Below are 24,372 nucleotides of genomic sequence, written 5' to 3' on the forward strand. Positions count from 1 at the left end.
TTTCTCTTGCTTTTCTTTACTTTTCTAACATATAGATTAGTTGCCTTTGTAATTGCTCCTTTTAGTTTGGCCCATAAAGAAGAACAAGCGACGCTCCCTTTTTGCTGCCTGCCATATTAGGGCTGCACAGTCTGACCTAAAATCCTTCCTGTGTCAGCACTGTGAGGAAGCCCATGGAGGGCAGGACTCTCAGAACTTCTCCAACCCGGCCCCTCCCAGTCGGAAGACGGGTCAGCCACGACCTTGTCTGGTAGCACCCGGATCTGAGCAATCCTGGGGCTGCGTCCTCTCCGGGAGAGGGCAGTTCACTGGGCAAGGTATGGACCCGGAGACCTTTTCTTGGGTGGAATTCTTTCAGGGCCTTTGTTCAAGTGCAGTCAGTTCCTGCCCGGTCTGAGCCCTAGCTAGGAAGGCCTCCTCCTCCTCCCAGCCCTATCAGCGTGCCTCGCCTCTCCAAGGGTATCCCTGCTAGGGACTGACCCCACGGTTCACGTGTAGTGGGTGTTGAGGAAAGGGGAAAGCTGGAAGTTGTGGGGGGGATAGGGTAATGTGTGTGCTTAGAGAGCTGCAGAGGATGTAAGTAGTAAGAGCGCTGGCAGGCATAGTGGTTAGAGAATGTGTGTGGGGGTAGGGGAATGTGTATCAGCTTTTACCAAACCTTTCACGCCTACATTAATAAAGAGGTTATGTGGCACCCCAGCCTCCACAGAGCAGGCAGTGCAGATATGGATGCCCTGAAAGTACCAGCAATCGCTCACAGGTTTTAAAAGAAGGGGGGGAGAAGTAGTAGTGAGACAGAGAAACTGTCACAATGGATCAGCAGGAGAAATGGGGAAGTCAGAGTGGCACAGGTAACTGGCTTGGTTACGTTGGCTGCTCAGTGCATGCTTTTTCTGTCTCAGTCAGCCTGGGATTAGGACAGAGGCTGGAAAAATGTAAGGGAGAGAAAAGAGGAGGAGGAGCTGTGCGGACGACTGGTACTGCAGAAAGTGGGGCCCGGCTATCCATGTTCTGCATTATCACATTCCTGGGCTCGAGCTGTAGCTAGGAAGAAGGCCTGCGTGATTGCACATGTTAGAGGAAAACATACCCTTCTGGTGCCGAGAGCACAGACTTGGATCTGAGCATCAGGCAGTGCTCGCCTTTCTGTGCCAGGTCTGAGAAACCCTGCTGCATGTGGGAAGAGATCAGTGTGGGGCACCGTTACACTCTCACAGGTGGAATGGAAATGAATAAAATCCCTTTCCTCACAGAATGCCATGAGCTGCTTTCTTTTTCAGAACGTCATTGGCTGGTACCGGTTTCGGAGAAACACTCAGCAGCAGATGTCCTTTCGCGAGCTGGTCCTTCATAAGCAGCTGACACACCTGCTGGGAGTTCCTGACTTCGTCTTTCTTCTCTTTAGTTTCATCTCCACTGCTAATAACTCCACACATGCCCTGGAATATGTGCTCTTCAGACCAAACCGCAGGTGAGAAACCTGCAGAAAATACTTTTTGCTTGCTATAGCTAATTTCTATTAAATCCTATTCAGTGTGACTGCAGTTGCAGGGGCCAGTCCTTCACTATTGATCCTGGGATCAGAAGAAAATGAAGCAGATTTATAATCATAAGCCCACTTTGAAAATTAGAGTTATGCACGCACACATGGCGATATAAATTTATCTAATTCCAAAGATATGTTAGCTGCCAACTGCACAGGCCCGAGGCGACGTACAAAACTACAATCATAAAATTAGGACAGATTTTTAAATTCATCTTTATTGGGTCAGAGAAAGAAAATAGACATGAGGGCGAACCTATAACAGCTGTGAGATGAATGTAAGAAAAATGCTACAGTATTGGTTATATTCAGAATACAATGACCCAAAGTTTTCAAAATAACCCCTCCCAAAACATAGGTATCAACCTTTGAAAACAGAAACAATCACACCTCATTTACTCCTACATTCTCACGTCTTCACACGTCCATCGAGGACAGCACACATCGAGGACCGAACAAGACAAGCAGGATAATAGAAAGTAAAGGAAAAAAGGCAATTAGAAAATTCTCTAGCGTCCTGAACCACTTTGTGCCAACAGAGAAAATAACCTTTCAAGGTTCTGAATGCCGAAGAGATTCCATGTGTGCAGTGTGGGACATCAATTCTTTCCATTGTGTAAAAGAGGGTGCCTCATCCGACTTCCAGTTAGCGAGGATGACTTTTTTTATTTGTGAACTTTTAATATACCGGTATTCGTAGGTCACATCATACCGGTTTACAATCAACTCATGGAGAAAAGAAAAGGAAATTACATATAACAGGAAGGGGGGAGGGAGAATTAGGTCCTACTTATCCCACAAGCATAAGAAAAAGGACTCCCCCCGACCGAGTGATGGGGCAACCAAGTAACCTGTCCAGATAGGTGGTACCATGGTGCCAAAAGGGCTGTAATTTAGAACAACCAGTAAACATATGACATAGATCCTCCGGGGACATTTGCATTTTAAACAGGTATCTGAACCCCACAGTTTCAATAGATTGTCCCGATCCCTGGTGATGATGGATTCTATGTAAATGTTTGAACTGAATTTTTTGCATGGAAGCCACAAGATAGTGCTGATATATCAATTTAAAAGCACAGGACAATAAGTGCGATGAAATCTGTGTCCAGATCCACACTCCATTTAGCAGCAAGATGGGCCATGTATGGAGCAGGCAGGTCAGAAAGGAGTTTTCTGCCCTGGACTGCAGTTTAATTGAATTTGGGCGAGGTGTCTAAAAAAATCATCCTCTGAATCTGTGGGGGTAACGAGAGATGTCATTTTGGCTAATAGTAAGGCAGTAGTGGTAAGCCTGGAGATGCCTCGGAATCTCCTAATCCTCCCGTAATTATTTGAAGGAATAAAGTCAGATTCTGAGTCAGTTAAGTGAGGCAAACACTGTATTCCTTTGCGCTCCCACTCCAGGAATACAGAGGCGTGCAAACCAGGTAAAAAATCTGAATTACCCACAAAATGGAAAAAGGGTGAGACGGCAAGACTCCGGCCCATCATCCCCCTCCACCAGCTCCAGGCCAGAATCCAGAAACCCTCAAGGAATGCATTCTGCTAGAGCTGAGATGAACCAAGTTGATCGGAGAGTAGGGTACAGTCCAATCAACCAATAGGCCCTCTAGATCAGACTTTGGCCAATGCGATACCCAATCTTGTATATAATTAATTATGTTCATTTATGTTCAATTGTTCAATTATGTTCAATGTAAACCGCTAAATGTTCAATGTAAACCGCTAAATGAAGCGATAGTTACGGTTCCTTAGCGATAGTTATGGTTCCTTGTAAACCGGGGTGATATGTATACTATACAGGAACCCCGGTATATAAATTCTTTAAATAAATAAATAAATAAATAAATATAGCAGAGCAGGCACGCTACATTATAAATTCATAAGTCAGGGAGGGCAACCCCGCCCCGCTTTCGTGTCAACTGAAGAAAATCATAGCTCACTCAAGCTGGGCGATTGCGCCATATAAAGGACCCCACCATGTATGATGGAGGGTTTGAGCCAGAGTGGCAACATTTATAGCCGATATAAAAGTTTGGGGAGAATAACCATTTTAACTAAAGCACAGTGACCGAAGACAGAGAGGCTGCATAGAGAGAGGAAAATCGAGTAAGAAAAGGGACATGATAATGCCCTTGTACAGGGCCTTGGTGAGGCCTCACCTGGAGTTACTGTGTTCAGTTCTGGAGATCCTATCTCAAAGGAGACAGGATGGAGGCGGTCCAGAGAAGGGCGACCAAAATGGTGGGTGGTCTCCATTGAATGACTTAAGAGGAGAGGTTGAAGATCCTGAATATGTACACCCTGGAGGAGAGAGAGGGAGGAGAATGAGCAGGGGTGATATGATACAGACCTTCAGATACTTGAAAAGTTTTAATGATCCATGGTCGTCAACAAACCTTTTCCATTGGAAACAATTTAGTAGAATTTAGGGGTCACAATTTGAAACTCCAGGGAGGAAGACTTAGAACCAATGTCAGGAAGTATTTCTTCACAGAGAGGGTGGTGAATACCTGGAATGCCCTTCCAGAGGAAGTGGTGAAGACTAAAACTGTGAAGGATTTCAAAGGGGCATGGGATAAACACTGGATCCCTAAAGGCTAGAGGATAGGAATACATAAAAAAGCTTAACCTGCACAGAGCGGCAGTTACTGCCCTTAACAGAAACATGGAGGTAACCTGCACGGAGCGGCAGGTACTATCCTTAACAGAAACATGGGGGTAACCTGCATGGAGAGGCAGTTACTGCCCTTAACAGAAACATGGGGGTAACCTGCATGGAGCGGCAGTTACTGCCCTTAACAGAAACATGGGGGAAACCTGCACGGAGCGGCAGTTACTATCCTTAACAGAAACATGGGGGTAACCTGCACGGAGCGGCAGTTACTGCCCTTAACAGAAACATGGGGGTAACCTGCACGGAGTGGCAGTTACTACCCTTAACAGAAACATGGGGGTAACCTGCACGGAGCGGCAGTTACTGCCCTTAACGGAAACATGGGGGTAACCTGCGGGGAGCGGCAGTTACTGCCCTTAACAGAAACATTGGGGTAACCTGCACGGAGCGGCAGTTACTACCCTTAACAGAAACATGGGGGTAACCTGCAGGGATTGGCAGTTACTATCCTTAACAGAAACATGGGGGTAACCTGCATGGAGCGGCAGTTACTATCCTTAACAGAAACATGGGGGTAACCTGCACGGAGCGGCAGTTACTATCCTTAACAGAAACATGGGGGTAACCTGCAGGGATTGGCAGTTACTATCCTTAACAGAAACATGGGGGTAACCTGCATGGAGCGGCAGTTACTATCCTTAACCTGCACGGAGCGGCAGTTACTATCCTTAACAGAAACATGGGGGTAACCTGCACAGAGCGGCAGTTACTACCCTTAACAGAAACATGGGGGTAACCTGCAGGGATTGGCAGTTACTATCCTTAACAGAAACATGGGGGTAACCTGCATGGAGCGGCAGTTACTATCCTTAACAGAAACATGGGGGTAACCTGCACGGAGCGGCAGTTACTATCCTTAACAGAAACATGGGGGTAACCTGCACGGAGCGGCAGTTACTATCCTTAACAGAAACATGGGGGTAACCTGCACAGAGCGGCAGTTACTATCCTTAACAGAAACATGGGGGTAACCTGCAGGGATTGGCAGTTACTATCCTTAACAGAACACATGGGGGTAACCTGCATGGAGCGGCAGTTACTTCCCTTAACAGAAACATGGGGGTAACCTGCATGGAGCGGCAGTTACTATCCTTAACAGAAACATGGGGGTAACCTGCATGGAGTGGCAGTTACTTCCCTTAACAGAAACATGGGGGTAACCTGCACGGAGCGGCAGTTACTGCCTTTAACAGAAACATGGGGGTAACCTGCATGGAGCGGCAGTTACTACCCTTAACAGAAACATGGGGGTAACCTGCACGGAGCGGCAGTTACTACCTTGGGAAGCTTGCTGGGCAGACTAGACGGACCATTTTGGTCTTTTTCTGCCGTCATTACCATGTTACTATGTTACTTTCCATTTCTGTAATAAAGTCTTAATATTATTTAAGGCGGAGTCAATGTTTAAAACATAGAGTTCCTCGGCCGATCTCATGTTATTAATCTCCAAGTAACGGAAAGAAGAGCCAGCCCAGACTAGCGGAAAGGGGCCAACCTAACAGTCTGGCAAGGAGGGGGATACGGCAAATGCCAGAGACTTCTTGTAATTGATCGAGAGACCAGAAAAGGACTCAAACTGATTAATGGTGGCAATAATGTCCGCTAAGCACTCTTCAGAGTTTCCCAAATACAGTAGCATGTCGTCCGCAAAAAGACTCAGTTTGACCCGTTTTCTGTTAAATTTGATGCCAGAAAAAGGATTGAGAGGCTGCAATTTAAGGATGAGAGGCTCTGGGATGAGGACAAATAAGTCGTGTGCCCCGACCCAGGACAAAAGGTCCCATTAGCCAAGAGCCTGGCTTGTGGCTGCTGGTACAGCAGTTTAACCACAGATAAAAATGAAGCCCCAAAATTGAAGCCCTCTAAGATCCAACACAAATAGGGCCATTCCACATGATCAAAAGGCTTCTTAGTGTCTAGACTAACCAGTGTTTATTACTATGTTAGGAAAAAGGGCTCCCAGCAGGGATTTTAAAAGATTAGAATTGGAGAGCCTTTCCTTGATAAACCCAGTTTGGTCCAAAACTACGATTTCCTGGATGATAGAATTAACATGTTGTGCTAAAATAGCTGCCAAAAGTTTAATATCTTGGTTGAGATGAGAACATGGGTCTATAAGATGAAACCAGAGTTGGTATCCTTTCTGGGCTTGGGGAGAAGTACGATTGTGGCAGATTTTGGCCTTTCTCAGATTCACCCTGGACCCACTCCACATGAAACATATCTCTCAGAGGTATAAGGGTGAGATCGCCCAGTAGTTCATAAAACTCTAGCCCAAAGCCATCCAGCCCAGGTGTTTTTAGAAGTTTCAGGTTGCGGATAGCACTGCAAATTTCAACCTCTTTTATAGGTTTATAGGTTTATTTATTTTTATACCACTATTTCAGTAAAACCATCATAATAGTGTACAGTAAATTAAAGTAAGAAAATACAATGCATCATCAAATCATATAAAATAACTAAAACATAACACTAAAACTTATTAATTACTTAAGGCAAAGTTAAGATAAGATAAAAAAACAAATGTAGAAAAAGTGCTGCAATGATGTCATATTCCGCTGTCACTGTGAGTCCACGTATGCACATTTAAAAAGCCATGTTTTAAGATCCGCTTTAAATTTCTTAGTATCTGCTTGCAGTCTACTTTCTTCAGGCAAGGAGTTCCACAGTTTTGGGCCTGCTATCGATATTGCTCGTTCACAAACCTGACAAAGTTTTGCAGTTCTTATTGTTGGTACTGTTAACAGACCTCTATTAGCTGAGCGTAAATTCCTCTGAGGGACATGCAACCGAACTGTTGTGTTAAGCCAGTCAATATGTGTACCATGAATTATATTATGAATAATGCATGCCGTTTTGTATTGAATATGATAAATTAATGGTAACCAATGTAACTTGATCAATATAGGAGTTATATGATCACTCTTTTTGTACCTGTTAGGACGCGGGCCGCAGCATTTTGCAGAATTTGTAATGGTCGAATGACACACTGTGGTAGCCCTGATAAGATAGTTACAGTAGTCTGTTTGCAAAAAGAAGGGCCTGCAATAGTGATCTAAAATCATTTGGTTCCAATAATGGTTTAAGTCTTCGAAGTGTTAATAATTTAAAATAACCATCTTTTAATTTTGTTGCAATATGCTTGTTCCATGACAGCTCTGTATCAATTGTAACTCCTAAATCTCTAGCATGCACAGATGGGATAATTGTTGTATCCTTATCAATAACTAAAGGTGGAAGATTTTGTTGTTTACTTTTTCTTTCTAGTAGAACTATTTCTGTTTTATTCATATTCAGCACTAATTTCATGTGTCACAGCAGTTGTAGGGTGGATAAATAAAGAGTTATAATTTTATAAGTTTGTTCCACTGTGTCTCTAACAGGTACAAAAAATTGTATGTCATCCGCATACATATAAAAATTCAATCCCAGCCCACTTAAAAGGTGACAAATAGGTAAAACATAAATGTTAAAAAGGGTGGCCGAGAGAGCGGAGCCCTGAGGTACTCCTGTTTTGCGAGGGTATTTTTCAGATAATGTATTATCAATTTTGACCTGAAATGAGCGATTTTTAAGAAAAGATACAAACCAATTTAAAACTACACCAGTAATTCCAATTTCTCTCAGGCGGTCCATTAAAATACAATGATCCACTGTATCGAATGCAGATGATAAATCTAAAAGTATTAAGAAGTAACTCTGTCCAGAGTCAAAACCTCTTAAAACAGTATCAGTCATGGCAATTAAAAGTAATTCTGTATTACATTTTTTTCTAAAACCATATTGATTCGGAAATAAAATATTGTTAGTATCTAAAAACTCTGCTAATTGCTTCTGAACTATTTTTTCAGATATTTTGGCTAAAAAAGATAGATTAGAAATAGGTCTAAAATTACTAAATTGCAATGGATCAAGATTTGGTTTTTTTATTACAGGCTTAATAATGGCATTTTTTAACACCTCGGGAACAGTACCCTCACTTAAAGATAGGTTAACAATAGAAGCAATGGTTGGAGCAATCATGTTTGCAATTATTTTTAAGGTTGGAATAGGAATAGAATCTATTGGATGCGGGGCTGGATTTAAATTTTTATTAATTTTTCAATTTCAAGAATAGATATAGAATCAAAAGTATCCCAGGCTATGCCTTCTCTTGTAATCATTTTAACATTCTGGTTTGTACTTAATTTAAAATTAGCATTTAAAATGTCTATTTTATTCTTAAAATATAGGGCTATCTCATTACACTTATATTCTGAGAGTAGCCTATTTACTTGAAGGGGCTGTTTGGTTAATTTGTTTAACAATTGAAAAAAGTATTTTTGGGTTATGTTGATATTGCTGTATTTTTTATTATAGAAGTCTTTTTTTGCTGCATTAATATTCTTTTTATACTGGTTCAGAGCTATTCGAAAAGATGTTAATGTATAATTATTTTTATTTTTTCTCCAATTTCGTTCTAATTTACGTAAAGTTATTTTATGTAAATGCAATTGTTTAGTATACCAGGGATTTTGGTTCTCTTTTGGTTTAATTCTAATTGTTTTTATTGGACACAGTTTATTGGCAATCTTATTAGTTTCTTTTACCCATTCTAAAGATGCTTCATTACAATTTTTTGCCTCAAAATTATTTAAAGTATTTGTCAATTCTTTCTCAAGTTGCTCTATCTGAATCTGGGGTCTAAATGTTATGTCATGATCCATATTATTGTTAATTTTATATAGGCATTGCGAGTATTTCCTGCATTTGGTCACTCGGCTCTGGCAGATGCAACTCCCAAAAAAAAGATTGATATGCTTGCTGATTCTCAGGCTCAGCCATGTAAAGTGATTTATAGAAGCGAACAAAAGCATCTGATATAGCTGAAGTAGTAGTGAGATTCAGTCTGAATGTGAGAAATGAGCCCCTTGGAGCGGCCAGTAGATGTCACCAATCTAGCCAGCAATTTCTCAGATTTGCTGCCCCATTGGTACAACTTGTACTTTAGAAAAGAGTATGCACTCATGCTGCCGCCATGGACTCGCCCCTCAGATGGATATTTAAAACAAAACAAAAAAATAAAGGTATGCAGATATCAAAACAATGTACTGGCCGTACTGGAAAAACAAAGATGACAAGTGAAACAGCTGCGGTCACTGCAGGTAAATGGGAAAAATATGAGCTCCCAAACAGGTATAGTTTTAAATACAGAGTTCCCATTCCTGAAAAAGTGATTGCTATGCCTGCCGAAACAAAAATGTCTTAGATAGGGACTTAAACAATTTTGAACAGGTAGAAAGACGCAACTCAACAGAAAGCATGTTCCAAAATGTAGAAGCTGCTCCAGTGAAAGTCACCTCTCTCATCTCAGCAGGCTGGGAACTGGGGAGGTGTGAGTCTACATCGAAAATCAAAAGTATGCACATAAACGGTTTCCTCACCTCCGGAAAAGCCTCTTTCAAATACGTGCCATGCATTCTTATCACGTACAGCCCCCAGGGTTATTTTCAAAAAGCCCATTTACACATAGAAAGCTTTTGAAAATCCTCCCTTAGTGACTATTCATACATAGATATTGGAGAAGGATTATATTTATTTGGATTTAGTTCATGCCTTTTTAATTGGTGGCTCAAGGCAAGTTTATATTCAGATACATTTCCCTGTCCCCAGAGGGCTTACAATCTGTTAGTACCTGACGTAACAAACACCTAATATCACAAGGAGTGTCAATAGGATTTGATCCCTAGCTTCCCCAGTTCTCAGCCTGCTGCTACTCCACTCTGATGTGTGGTCCTTGAGTATTGGTCCCTATAGATATAATTATCTATTTATTTGATTTCATTTATTTTCCACCTTTCATCCACTTCAGGCAGATTTTCAGCTACCGTAGATATTTCTATTCAGAAAGAACAGGATAGAAAGAAAGGGAGGAGTAGCAGTACTATATATAAAAAAATATTAAAGCAACAGAATTGCAGGATTTCCTAGCACCCAGACAGATGGATTCAGGACTAGTGGTTATGTACCTCTACCAGCAGATGGAGACAGAGCAAAGCTGATGTCACAGTATATATACTACTGCAGTGGCATCAGCCTACTAGTATTCTCCGTCTCCAGCAAATGGGGGACGTGCATCTCCCTACTGGGGATTGCTTCATAAGAACATAAGAAACATAAGAAAATGCCATACTGGGTCAGACCAAGGGTCCATCAAGCCCAGCATCCTGTTTCCAACAGTGGCCAATCCAGGCCATAAGAACCTGGCAAGTACCCAAAAACTAAGTCTATTCCATGTAACCATTACTAATGGCAGTGGCTATTCTCTAAGTGAACTTAATAGCAGGTAATGGACTTCTCCTCCAAGAACTTATCCAATCCTTTTTTAAACACCGCTATACTAACTGCACTAACCACATCCTCTGGTAACAAATTCCAGAGTTTAATTGTGCGTTGAGTAAAAAAGAACTTTCTCCGATTAGTTTTAAATGTGCCCCATGCTAACTTCATGGAGTGCCCCCTAGTCTTTCTACTATCCGAAAGAGTAAATAACCGATTCACATCTACCCGTTCTAGACCTCTCATGATTTTAAACACCTCTATCATATCCCCCCTCAGTCATCTCTTCTCCAAGCTGAAAAGTCCTAACCTCTTTAGTCTTTCCTCATAGGGGAGTTGTTCCATTCCCCTTATCATTTTCGTAGCCCTTCTCTGTACCTTCTCCATCGCAATTATATCTTTTTTGAGATGCGGCGACCAGAATTGTACACAGTATTCAAGGTGCGGTCTCACCATGGAGCGATACAGAGGCATTATGACATTTTCCGTTTTATTCACCGTTCCTTTTCTAATAATTCCCAACATTCTGTTTGCTTTTTTGACTGCTGCAGCACACTGCACCGACGATTTCAATGTGTTATCCACTATGACACCTAGATCTCTTTCTTGGGTTGTAGCACCTAATATGGAACCCAACATTGTGTAATTATAGCATGGGTTATTTTTCCCTATATGCATCACCTTGCACTTATCCACATTAAATTTCATCTGCCATTTGGATGCCCAATTTTCCAGTCTCACAAGGTCTTCCTGCAATTTATCACAATCTGCTTGTGATTTAACTACTCTGAACAATTTTGTGTCATCTGCAAATTTGATTATCTCACTCGTCGTATTTCTTTCCAGATCATTTATAAATATATTGAACAGTAAGGGTCCCAATACAGATCCCTGAGGCACTCCACTGTCCATGCTCTTCCACTGAGAAAATTGTCCATTTAATCCTACTCTCTGTTTTCTGTCTTTTAGCCAGTTTGCAATCCACGAAAGGACATCGCCACCTATCCCATGACTTTTTACTTTTCCTAGAAGCCTCTCATGAGGAACTTTGTCAAACGCCTTCTGAAAATCCAAGTATACTATATCTACCGATTCACCTTTATCCACATGTTTATTAACTCCTTCAAAAAAGTGAAGCAGATTTGTGAGGCAAGACTTGCCCTGGGTAAAGCCATGCTGACTTTGTTCCATTAAACCATGTCTTTCTATATGTTCTGTGATTTTGATGTTTAGAACACTTTCCACTATTTTTCCTGGCACTGAAGTCAGGCTAACCGGTCTGTAGTTTCCCGGATCGCCCCTGGAGCCCTTTTTAAATATTGGGGTTACATTTGCTATCCTCCAGTCTTCAGGTACAATGGATGATTTTAATAAGTTACAAATTTTTACTAATAGGTCTGAAATTTCATTTTTTAGTTCCTTCAGAACTCTGGGGTGTATACCATCCGGTCCAGGTGATTTACTACTCTTCAGTTTGTCAATCAGGCCCTACCACATCTTCTAGGTTCACCGTGATTTGATTCAGTCCATCTGAATCATTACCCATGAAAACCTTCTCCATTACGGGTACCTCCCCAACATCCTCTTCAGTAAACACCGAAGCAAAGAAATCATTTAATCTTTCCGCGATGGCCTTATCTTCTCTAAGTGCCCCTTTAACCCCTCGATCATCTAACGGTCCAACTGACTCCCTCACAGGCTTTCTGCTTCGGATATATTTAAAAAAGTTTTTACTGTGAGTTTTTGCCTCTACAGCCAACTTCTTTTCAAATTCTCTCTTAGCCTGTCTTATCAATGTCTTACATTTAACTTGCCAATGTTTATGCTTTATCCTATTTTCTTCTGTTGGATCCTTCTTCCAATTTTTGAATGAAGATCTTTTGGCTAAAATAACTTTTCACCTCCCCTTTTAACCATGCCGGTAATCGTTTTGCCTTCTTTCCACCTTTCTTAATGTGTGGAATACATCTGGACTGTGCTTGTAGAATGGTATTTTTTAACAATGACCACGCCTCTTTGACATTTTTTACTTTTGTATCTGCTCCTTTCAGTTTTTTTCTAACAATTTTTCTCATTTTATCAAAGTTTCCCTTTTGAAAGTTTAGCACGAGAGCCTTGGATTTGTACACTGTTCCTTTTCCAGATTTTAGAAGAGAAATAGAAGGGAAATTAATCGACCCACTCTCCTGCTGTGATACCAAATGGTCCCTCCCCCAGTTGAGAATTCCTGAGGTGATTTCCGTCGTCCCTTGTATGAGTACCTTGGTCCGGCAGCTGTTTTTTTTTTTCAGCTAGCGTGGACTTAGCTGTTTGTATAGCTGAAAGGCAGCAAGAGCAGGAAGCCGAGTGCAGTGGTGACAACATATGCCCTTTTCCCCCGCAGCTGGAGACCATCTCTGTACTCAGCTGGGAAGGGCTGAGCTCAAATAAGTTTAAAAAAAAACCAAACCAAAATACAGAGACAGAAAAGGAGGGTTTTGTGTGGGGCTTCCTCCTTCCTCAGTCTTTGTGCTCAGTCCACCATTCCGATGTTTGTCCCACCCTGAGGGAGGTTCAGGGATGTGGGCAGCCATGTGGGTTGAGTAGCCTCCATCGGCTAGGCCCAGCTCTGAGGCTTTTTCACTGCGTGCTGTGTGGTAGGCCACGGCACTGTTTTCGCACGCTATTGCCTGCGCGTTCGGATGCCCTCTATAGGATCGTTGGTTCAGTCTGTGTTTCTGGCTCTGTGTCCAGGTTGTGCACCACAATTTTTTGGATGCTTATTTGGGTGTCTGTTTGGGCGTCCAGGTTTTAGGCATCTGGGTCGGAAGAGCGCTTACCTGTGCGAACAAATTGGGTGCGTTGGTTGTGCATGTAAGTTTGGGACACCTAGCATTGCGGCACTTAGTCTTGGGCCGCCTAAATTTTGGATGCCCAAATTTTGGATGCCCAAATTTTGGATGCATATTGAAAAATAATAATAAGGGCGCCTATAGCTAAGAAACCTAAGCACCTTTCCTGTGTGCTGCCTGTCATATTCGAGCATCTCAGCCTGTCATTCTCAGGGAAAATTATCTTCCTCTGATTTTACTAAGCTTGGTTCTTCCAACCTGATGAGGGTCCGGGTAAATATGTGTCATGAGGGACGCCTGATATTGGAATCCCCTTAACTGGTTCGTCAACAGGGGAAGCTAGCTCAGTGGCATAGCACAGGTGCCTCTTGGTTTTGGCATGGATTCTTCTGCCTTTTCTTGGGTAGAAGTTTTTAAAGGATTGCAATCTTTTCTTCAGGCGCAGTCCTCAACCCAGTCCAATCCTGCCAGTGCAGAGCTGCAGCCTGGTACTGCTATTAAGGGCCGAAGCACACCTAAATCAGCAGTAAGCCTTCCCGATAAGGATCCGGATGGCATGGATGACAAGACCGATCCTGACTCCCTGGAGGATGGGGAAATTCCTCCAAGACTACAATTGTATAGGACGATGTTGCGGTTCTTTGTTAGAGATTTGCTGCTGGCTCTGATTTCCCAGACTTTGAAAAGGCTTGGGAGTACCTGGGACGGATTCCAATTCTGAGCCAAAGAATAATCCTATTTTGGTTTCCTTGCCCTAAAGCCTCTTATTTTTTTTCCCCTGTGATGGAGGCCATTCAAGAATTGATTGATCTTGAGTGGAGGCTAATTTCAAAGGGGGTTGAGTGTTGGAAGGACTCTACCCTTTGGATCCAGTAATGAGAGAGCATCTGCATTTCCCGAAGGTAGACACGCTGGTCTCTGCAGTCTCCAAGCGGACGATTATCCACGATAGAAGGATTGAGACCATTCTTAAACAAGCATTTGAAGCAGTGGCAATGACTTTGCAGATAGCAATTTGTTGTTCCCTGGTGGCTTGATCGTTTACTTCTAACTTAGGAGAATGAATGCTGGGGAGAGAATTCCAGGGTAGTGATGGAACCAGCAGCTGCCTTTTTGGCAGATGCGGGCTGCAATTTGGTCTGCACCTCAGCCAGAGGGGTGGCTTTGATAATAGCGGCCAGGTGTCAGGTATGGCTGAGAAATTGCTCAGTCGATGTGACCTCTAAGGCTAACCTTACGAAATTGCCCTTTGAATGCTCGGTCTTGTTTGGAAGTGAGTCGGAGAAACTGGTCAGTAAGTGGGGCTAATCACTGGTTCCTTGGTTGCCAGAGGATAAGAAGATGCCATGCTCCTTTAGCATGAGAGGTCATGCTAAGGGATCCAAGCATTTTCAACCCTATAGAGAAGCGACCTTTCAGAGGTCTCGGCCTTTCGGTAGGTCTCAGTCTCTTCATCCCAGATAGTCCAGACAGGGTGCGGGCTCAGGAAGTGTAACCTCTCAAGTCTCCTAATGAAGGTGTGCTGACCCACCCCAGGAACAGGAGATTGGAGGATGATCCCCCCCCCCCCCCCAACACTGGTGAGTCGAAATCACAATGAATCAGTGGCTCCTGGAAGTGATACGAGAAGGATATGTGCTGGAGTTTTGCAGTGTTCCTCGGCATGTGTTCATGGTGTCTCCCTGCCACTCCCCACAGAAAAAGCAGGCAGTGAGTGTACATTATCATGGCTCCTCAGTCTGAGGGTCCAGTGTCCATGTCTCAAGAAAATACGGGTCGATATTCCATCTATTTCGTTGTGCCCACGAAGGAGGACTCCTTTCACCTGCCAATGATAGTTGACCCCTTAGATCCAAGATGGGATGACTCATTTTCTCATGGAAACATTGCGCTCAGTGATAATGGCCGTATGGTCGAGGCATTTCTAACTTCCCTGGATCTAGCCGAGGCATATCTACATATTCCCATCCGACTAGAGCACCAAAGTTTTCTACAATTTGTGGTTTTGGGACGGGTGCTGCCTTTTGCTCTGGCAGCACTCCCAGAACCTTTTCCAAGGTAATGGTGCAGAGTTGAAAAAGGATGGGATCCTAGTTACACCCATATCTGAATGATTCTCTGGAAGAGAGCTGTCTGGTGACCTGCGAGGTGATCTCCCTGTTGCAGGAACTTGGCTGGGTAGTGAACCTGACCAAGAGCACTCTTTCGCCTGTTCAGTTGCTGGAGTAACTCAGGTTTCGATTTGACTCTGCTGGAAATTCATATTCAGAAGTCGATGGCACAGCTGCTTCTGTTGATGGGCACCATTCGCCTTACTGTGTGGTCATATCTACAAGTGTTTGATTTAATGGCGGCAGCCCTGGAAGTGGTACTGTGGGCAAGGGTGCATATGCGTCCTCTCCAAAGTTCCCTGCTGTTGGTGGAATCCAGTTTCAGGAAGTCTCCTCCCGGCTGCAGTGTTGGCTATAAATGGATCATCTAAGGAACAGATGCGAGCCTCACTGTCAGAATCTGACAGCGCAAGAGCACTGGAGTGCAGAGGAACCTCTTTGGAACATCAATCGACTGGAGGCCAGGGTTGGCATGTTTGCAGTTCGAAGGCAGACTGCAGGGTTGTGCGATCCAGATAATGTTGGACAATGCAATGATAGTGGCTTACATCAATAAGCAGGGAGGAACCCTAACCGAGAGCCAGCAAGTGTCACAGGAGATATTTTATTTATTTTATTTAGATTTTTATATTCCACTTTTTGCACTTTTTTCAGAACTTCAAAGCGGATTACATTCAGGTACTGTAGGGATTTCCCTATCCCCAAAGGACTTACAATTTATTTATTTATTTATTTATTTAAGGTTTTTTTATACCGGCATTCATGAACTCATTCACATCATGTCGGTTTACAGAAATATGTCGGTTTACAGAAAATTTAAGTTTGTATCTGAGGCAATGGAGGGTAAAGTGACTTGCCCAAGGTCACAAGGAGTGACAATGGGACTTGAACCCTTGTCTCCTGGTTCGTAGCCTGCTACTCCTCCACAGATAGAGATAGATCAACTTATGGAATGGGCGGAAGTCCAGCTTCAGATGATCTCAGTCTCACACATAGCAGGAAAAGCCAATGTGAGAGTGTACTTTCTCAGCAGGGAGAGTCTGGGAGAGACAATACCCAGGAGAATGGGTATTGTCAGATGAGGCATTTCAGCTAAAGTAAATCGCTGGGGGCCTTCCGTTTCTAGACCTGCTAGTGACTTCTCGCAATGCGAATGTTCATCTTTACTTCAGTCACAGGAGAGATCCGAAGTCATTGGGCATTGATGCTCTCGTGCAAGCATGACCAGAAGACAAGTTGATGTGTCTTTCCTCCGTGGCTCATGTTGAGCAGAATAATTCAGAGGGTCGAGCATCACCAAGGGATGGTACTTCTTGTGGTTCCAGATTGGCCCAGGAGACCATCGTATGTGGATCTGTGGTGGTTTCTGGTGGATTCCCCCCTCTGACTGCCGGTGCATAGGAATCTGTTGTAGCAGGGACCTGTTCTTCACCAAGATCTGACTTAATTTTGTCTTACAGTATGGCCCTTGAGAGGGCTCGCGTGCTGAAGTGTGGATATTCTTCTGCGATGATTTCCACCTTACTATGAGCAAGAAAGTTCTCCATTTCCTTAGCCTATATGCAGGTTTGGTGAGTGTTTGAGGCTTAGTGTGAAGATCGAGGAGTGCTTCCTCGTTCAGTTAAGATCCTGCTCATTTTGGAATGTTTGCAGGATGGATTAAATAGCCCTTAATTCCTTGAAAGCACAGGTAGCAGCTCTTGCCTATTTTAGGTGTCGGGTGGATGGTGAATCTGTATATGCTCATCCAGATGTGGCCTGTTTTTTGAGAGGAGTGAAACATCTTCATCCTCCCTTGTGGTTACTGGTACCCTTGTGGAGTCTTAATCTGGTTCTGGATTTCTTGCGGGGCCCTAAGTTTGTCCAATGCGTAGCCTTTCCTTGCGGGTACTGAACTTGAAAACGGTGTTTTTGGTGGCGATATGTTCTGCGAGTCGAATTTCCGAGCTGAAGGCATTGTCTTGCCGGGAGCCATTCCTTCGGGTGACTCCGGAGGCAATACAGTTGCATACTGTTCCTTCCTTTTTGCCAAAAGTGGTGTCAGATTTTCACTTGAATCAGTCTATTTCCCTGCTCTCTCTGAATAGGGAAAGAGATGAGGAGGAATATCGCCTGTTGCGGCCCTTGGATGTCAAGAGACACATTGTGAGATATCTGGAGGTTTCTAAACCTTTCTGAAAGATGGATCGCCTGTTTGTCATTTATGGTGGAGGTAAACAAGGTGAGCTGGCTTCGCGGGCTACAATATCTCACTGGATTAAGGAGTTGGTCACGGCTGCGTATGTGGCTGCTGAAAAGCTGTTGCCTACTCAGGTTAGGGTTCATTCCACTAGGGCTCAGGCAGTGTCATGGGCAATGGCTAGATTGTTGTCCCCCTTCGACATTTGCTGAGCTGCGACGTGGTCCTCCTTACTTACCTTTTCCAGGCATTGTCATCTGGATGTGCAGGCCTGAGAGGACGCAGACTTTGAACGTGCAGTTTTGACTGGACCATGGGCAGCCTCCCACCCTATTCAGGAGTAGCTTGGGTACATCCCACTGGTCCTGAATCCATCTGTCTGGGTGCTAGGAAATGAGGAATTACTATTACCTGATAATTGTATTTTCCTTAATCCAGACAAATGGATTCAGCTTCCCACCCTTGGCTGCTGGATGATTGTGTTATAGTCATCCTGAATGGCTACATGTTCCATCAATTAGTAACAGCACCCACATTGGAGAGGGCAATATTGGACGTGGTGCTTACCAACTGGGACAATGCTTCTGATGGTGTAGTGGATGATCATCTGAGATCCAGTGACCACCGGATGGTGCAGTTCAGCATTAGATTTCAGGTGGTAAAGATTCAAAGGTGAGGGTCTTAGACTTCAGGAAACTGTTTGCTAATATGGGGGAGTAACTCAAGGAGTTGTTAGGTAGAAGGGCAGTGGGCAAAACTAAAAGGACATATTATAAGGACAACTAATCTTTTTAGGAATGTAAATAAAGGGAAGAGGAAAAAGCGACTGTTAATGATTTTCTAAAAAAGTAGCTGAAAAGGTAAGGGACAAACAATTAGCGTTCATAAACTACAAGAGGTCACAGAAAAGGGAAGACAGGCGACAATATCTGGAAAAGCTAAGAGAAGCTGGAAAAGTAGTCAGGAATGCAAATGGAAGAAAAAACAGCAAATTTAGTAAAACAGGGGGATGACTTTCTTTTTTTTCCCCAGCTATGCTGGTGACAGGAAGGAAATACAGTAAAATGGGGGACAATGCCGGTGACAGGAAGGAAATACAGTAAAATGGGGGACAATGCCGGTGACAGGAAGGGAATACAGTAACATGGGGGACAATGCCGGTGACAGGAAGGAAATACAGTAACATGGGGGACAATGCCGATGATAGGAAGGAAATACAGTAAAATGGGGGACAATGCCGGTGACAGGAAGGAAATACAGTAACATGGGGGACAATGCCGGTGACAGGAAGGAAATACAGTAACATGGGGACAATGCCGGTGACAGGAAGGGAATACAGTAACATGGGGGACAATGCCGGTGACAGGAAGGGAATACAGTAACATGGGGGACAATGCCGGTGACAGGAAGGGAATACAGTAACATGGGGGACAATGCCGGTGACAGGAAGGGAATACAGTAACATGGGGGACAATGCCGGTGACAGGAAGGGAATACAGTAACATGGGGACAATGCCGGTGACAGGAAGGGAATACAGTAACATGGGGACAATGCCGGTGACAGGAAGGGAATACAGTAACATGGGGGACAATGCCGGTGACAGGAAGGGAATACAGTAACATGGGGGACAATGCCGGTGACAGGAAGGGAATACAGTAACATGGGGGACAATGCCGGTGACAGGAAGGGAATACAGTAACATGGGGGACAATACTTTTTAAGCTTATGTTAGTGATAGGGCGTGCAAAAGTGGCACGGTGAGATTCAAAAGTGAAGGGGAGGAATATATAGAAGCTGATGAGGAAAAAGTGAAATTGCTTAAATATTCCTGTTTGGAAGGGCAAGGCGCAGGACCACATAAAAAGCACACAAATAGGATTGGAAGTGAAGTAAACCTCAATCAATTTTCAGAACAGTATTTTATTGGTAGGTCTGGGAATGATTAATTCTAATCTATGATTTATGCAAAGGATGTACGCAAGAAACAATGAGAAACATAAGAAATTAGCAGTGGGGGTGGAGTTAGGGGCGTGGCTTGGAGAAGTTCTGCTGCCCTGCATGTGTCCTCCAAGACTCTGCACTGGTGTGAGTTGTTTTTCAGTTTCTTGCTGATTATGTAGTATGTTCCTGTGCCCTGACAACCGTTTTGAGAATAGCAAGCTGTGCACAGCAGGACATTAATTAACCGATGTTCATCTTGCCCTAAAGGAAGATTTTGTGGCTAAACCATATAGTAAGATAGTAAATGATGGTAGATAAAAAAAGAGCAGTCTGCTCAGAGATGTGTCCATATTAAGGAGTGTGTACACACACAATCACTTAGACAGCTTGACACCACCTCCCCTTCCCCCCAGGTCAGGGTGTGAGGTCCCTGGGTATCCGAGCAGGATATGCAGTCCTCACAGTGCTGCCACATTATTTTCACTTTCCATTTCAACGAAGCAGCATTACAATAAACTATGAATCTACAAGTCCAATTCCAGATCCTTGGAAAGGGCCAATAGTTGCTAAAGCCAGTTTTCAGGATTAGGTCACTTTCTGAGCTTCTGTTGGCTTTTCCTTAGTTTAGGTCTGTGTTGGTGTCATTCCTGCTCTCTTCCTGTACCTATTTGTATGATTTCTTTTCTCTGCTTTTCCCTTGCAGGTATAACCAGAGGGTGTCACTCGCTATCCCCAATCTTGGGAGTACCAGCCAGCAGGAGTATAAAGTCTCTTCTGTGCCAAATACGTCCCAAAATTATGCCAAAGTGATCAAGGAACATGGGTAAGAAACTGACTGATCAGCCTCGGCAAATTCAGAATATGCTGGAAGTTTGGCTCAGAAGACTGGTGCGATTTTTAAAAGATGACTAAGTATCCCTTCAGCAATGAATGTAATGTTTAGCCTGGTTCTTAGGGGTTGCTCTTTCAGTGCAGAACCTGTTTTCTGCATCACATGACCTTGTGTACTTGGAAGATCAGTAATTCAGGTTTTTCTGAAAGTAGCATTAGGGTAAATGGAAGTAGAATGAGTCTCTTCCCAGGCTGGCTTATATTCTTGACTCATGGTCTCTTGTGCCTCGCCTTTTCTCCTCTACACCCATTGTGACTCTGTATAAAAAGGTACAGTACAGAAGGCTGTACTATTTATTTATTTATTCTGGCTTAGTATCCCTTTTTTTCTTTTTTACACGATCAAAGTGGCTTACAATAGCATAAAAAAATCTATTTACAGAATTTGAAAATGCATTGACAGCCACAATGACTATGCTACGAACAATATGCAACTTCACTGAAAACACCATATAACATAAAACTCATAAATAATAAACCAAGATGGCCAGAAATAGCTCACGTTTGCCACTGTTAAATAATGGACTCAGCTTCCTGGTGAGAGAGGTTGGAGGAAGGGAGGATCTTGGGACAGACTGTGTTTGTGACTACATGGGAACAAGCAGAGTGAAGAATTGCATAATGAAGGGAGTAAGGAGCCCTGTGGGGCTGAGGGAGGCTACAGAGGTGCCAGGTGCATGTGAGGGACTTTTGGGGGTGAGGAATTCTGCAAGGGTATGGCACCAATGGCGTCTCTAGACAGAATTATGTGGGGGCCAAACCAAAGTGATATTTCTCCACATTATGCCCATCCCTACAGCAGGCTCCTCTGCCTTTAAATTGGCTGCAAAAGATACAGTAAGAGAAAGTTCCAAGGGCTTTCTGTGCAATTTAAAAATCATCTTCGCAGTAAAACCATGATTAAAATTATTTCATGTTCTTCAGTTATGGATATGAAAGTGAAGTCTGCAGTCTATTTGTCACTATGGGGTAGCAAGGGATAGTAAATGTACCCAAAACATGGCTTCCCATCCCTTTACTACTACTGGATCAGATCAGGCCTAGAGTAACCCATATCCCCACCCAATATCATCTGATGCAACGCAATACTTATAGTTACCAACCAGACCAGAAACATGAGAGATTACTACTTACCTGATAATTTCCTTTCCTTTAGGACAGACAGATGAATCCAGCTTCCCGCCCTTGGCTGCTGATTGATTGTGCTATGGTTCTCCTGCATGGCTACGTATTCCAGGGAGTACTGGGAAAAGTTAATCCAGTCCCTAGACTAGTGCTAATACATTCTTTGTCTGAGCTCGGTGTTTCCTGTTAGCTGAGTACTGAAGTGGTTATCTATTATTAATCAAGTTTTGTTAGTCTGTCCATAGTTGGCTTTTGCAGAGAATACTGTTGGGCTGATGTTAGCTTTGCTCAGTATCCATCTGCTGCTAGAGGTGTATAACCCACTGGTTCTGGATTCATCTGCCTGTCCTAAAGAAAAGGAAATGATCAAGTAAGTTGTAATGTCTCATTTTTCTGGTCTGGTTGGTAACTAAGTATTGCGCTGCATCAGATCATATTGGGTGGGGATATGGGTTATTCTAGGCCTGATCTGATCCACTAGTAGTAAAGGCGTGGGAAGCCATGTTTTGCGTACACTTACTATCCCTTGCTACCCCATAGTGATGCCTATGTATGAGGGGACGGGTAAACCACCTTGAGTGTAAGTCTGGAAGATGGGATATGAAACCAAGTTGATAAATACAAGGGACTGTGTAGGTGAGCTTCTGGAAGCCAAATTTAGGATTTTAGGTAGGAAGCTGAAATCCAGAACCTCCAGGGTGGCATTCTCTGAAATGCTTCCTGTTCCACGTGCAGATCCCCAGAGGTAGGCAAAACTCCAGAGTTTTAATGCATGGATGAGACGATGGTACAGGGAAGATGGATTCAACTTTGTAAGAAACTGGGGAAACTTTTGGGGAAAGGGGAGACTTTTCCGAAAGGACGGGCTCCACTTTAACCAGAGTTGGAACCAAGCTGCTGGCACTAACTTTCAAAAAGGAGATAGAGCAGCTTTTAAACTAGAACAAGGGGGAAAGCCGACAGTCACTCAGCAGTGCATGGTTCGGAGCAATGTATCCTTGAAGGATACTAATGAAACAGGAGAGTTAGGGCATCCCAACAGAGAGGTTCCATTAAAAGCAAACACAGTCCATGTGTCTATATGTAAAAAATCACCGAAGTTAATGATTTCCGAATTATCCCAAACAACTGAAAAGCAGGTTGTTAAAACAAACAAAAAACACACTTTGAAATGTCTGTATGCCAATGCCAGAAGTCTAAGAAGTAAGATGGGAGAGTTAGAGTGTATAGTAGCAAATGATGAGATTGACATAATTGGGATCACAGAGACTTGGTGGAAGGAGGATAACCAATGGGGCAGTGCTATATCAGGGTACAAATTATATTGCAATGATAGGGAAGATCAACTTGTTTGGGGGTGTGGCACTTTGTCCGGAAGAGTATAGAGTCCAACAGGATAAAGATCATACAAGAGACTAAATGCTCAGTAGAATCTATGGGGCTGATTTTAAAAGCCCTGCTCGCATAAATCCGCCCGGATTTACGCGAGCAGGGCCTTGCGCGCGCAGAGCCCCGGGACTCGCGTAAGTCCCGGAGTTTGAGGGGGGCATGTCGGGGACGGGGCCGATCGGCGCGGCGTTTTGGGGGCGGGATGTGGTGTTTTGGGGGCGGGCCCGGGGGCGTGGTTTCGGCCAGGGGCGGTCCGGGGGCGTGGCCGCGCCCTCCGGAACCACCCCCGGGTCGCGTCTCGGCGCGCTAGCGGCCCTCTGGCGCGTGGGGATTTACTTCTCCCTCCGGGAGGCGTAAATCCCCCGACAAAGGTGGGGGGGGGGTTTAGACAGGGCCGGGGGGGTGGGTTAGGAAGAGGAAGTGAGGGGAAGGTGAGGGGAGGGCGAAAGAGAATTCCCTCCGAGGCCGCTTCGATTTCGGAGCGGCCTTGGAGGGCATGGAGGTAGGCTGCGCGGCTCGGCGCGCGCCGGCTACACGAAATCAGCAGCCTTGCACACGCCGATCCAGGATTTTAGCGGATACGCGCGGCTACGCGCGTATCTACTAAAATCCAGCATACTTTTGTTTGCGCCTGATGCGCCAACAAAAGTACGCGAAGGCGCACTTTTTTAAAATCTACCCCTATATGGGTAGAAATCCCATGTGTGTTGGGTAAGAGTATAGTGATAGGGGTATACTACCGTCCACCTGGACAAAATGGTCAGGCAGATGATGAAATGCTAAGAGAAATCAGGGAAGCTAACCAATTTGGCAGTGCAGTAATAATGGGAGATTTCAATTACCCCAATATTGACTGGGTAAATGTAACATCAGGACTTGCTAGAGAGATAAAGTTCCTGGATGTAATAAATCATTGCTTCATGGAGCAATTGGTTCAGGAACCTACAAGAGAGGGAGCTATTTTAGATTTAATTCTTAGTGGAACGCAGGATTTGGTGAGAGAGGTAACGGTGGTGGAGCCACTTGGCAACAGTGATCATAACATGATCAAATTTAAACTAATAACTGGAAGGGGGGGCAATAAGTAAATCTGCAGCTCTAACACTAAACTTTCAAAAGGGAAACTTTGATAAAATGAGGAAAATAGTTAGAAAAAAACTGAAAGGTGCAGCTGCAAAGGTTAAAAGTGTTTAACAGGCTTGGACATTGTTTAAAAATACAATCCTAGAGGCACAGTCCATATGTATTCCACGCATTAAGAAAGGTGGAAGGAAGGCAAAACGATTACCATCATGGTTAAAAGGTGAGGTGAAAGAGGCTATTTTAGCCAAAAAAAACATCCTTCAAAAATTGGAAGAAGGAT

At 43.8% G+C, this 24,372-nt stretch overlaps 1 protein-coding gene across 2 annotated transcripts in view; it reads left to right on the forward strand.

The window, feature by feature from the left end:
- The window catches only part of ABRAXAS2 (abraxas 2, BRISC complex subunit), a 154,463-nt gene that overhangs the window by 101,334 nt on the left and 28,757 nt on the right, over nucleotides 1-24,372 (forward strand). For both annotated transcript variants that reach the window (XM_029610611.1, XM_029610612.1), the window contains exons 5-6: nucleotides 1,281-1,471; nucleotides 20,308-20,427. In XM_029610611.1, the coding sequence (XP_029466471.1) occupies nucleotides 1,281-1,471; nucleotides 20,308-20,427 (311 nt within the window). The remainder of the gene's footprint in view (nucleotides 1-1,280; nucleotides 1,472-20,307; nucleotides 20,428-24,372) is intronic.

This window comes from Rhinatrema bivittatum, chromosome 7 (genome assembly GCF_901001135.1).
Source record: "Rhinatrema bivittatum chromosome 7, aRhiBiv1.1, whole genome shotgun sequence".
Lineage (NCBI taxonomy): Eukaryota > Metazoa > Chordata > Amphibia > Gymnophiona > Rhinatrematidae > Rhinatrema > Rhinatrema bivittatum.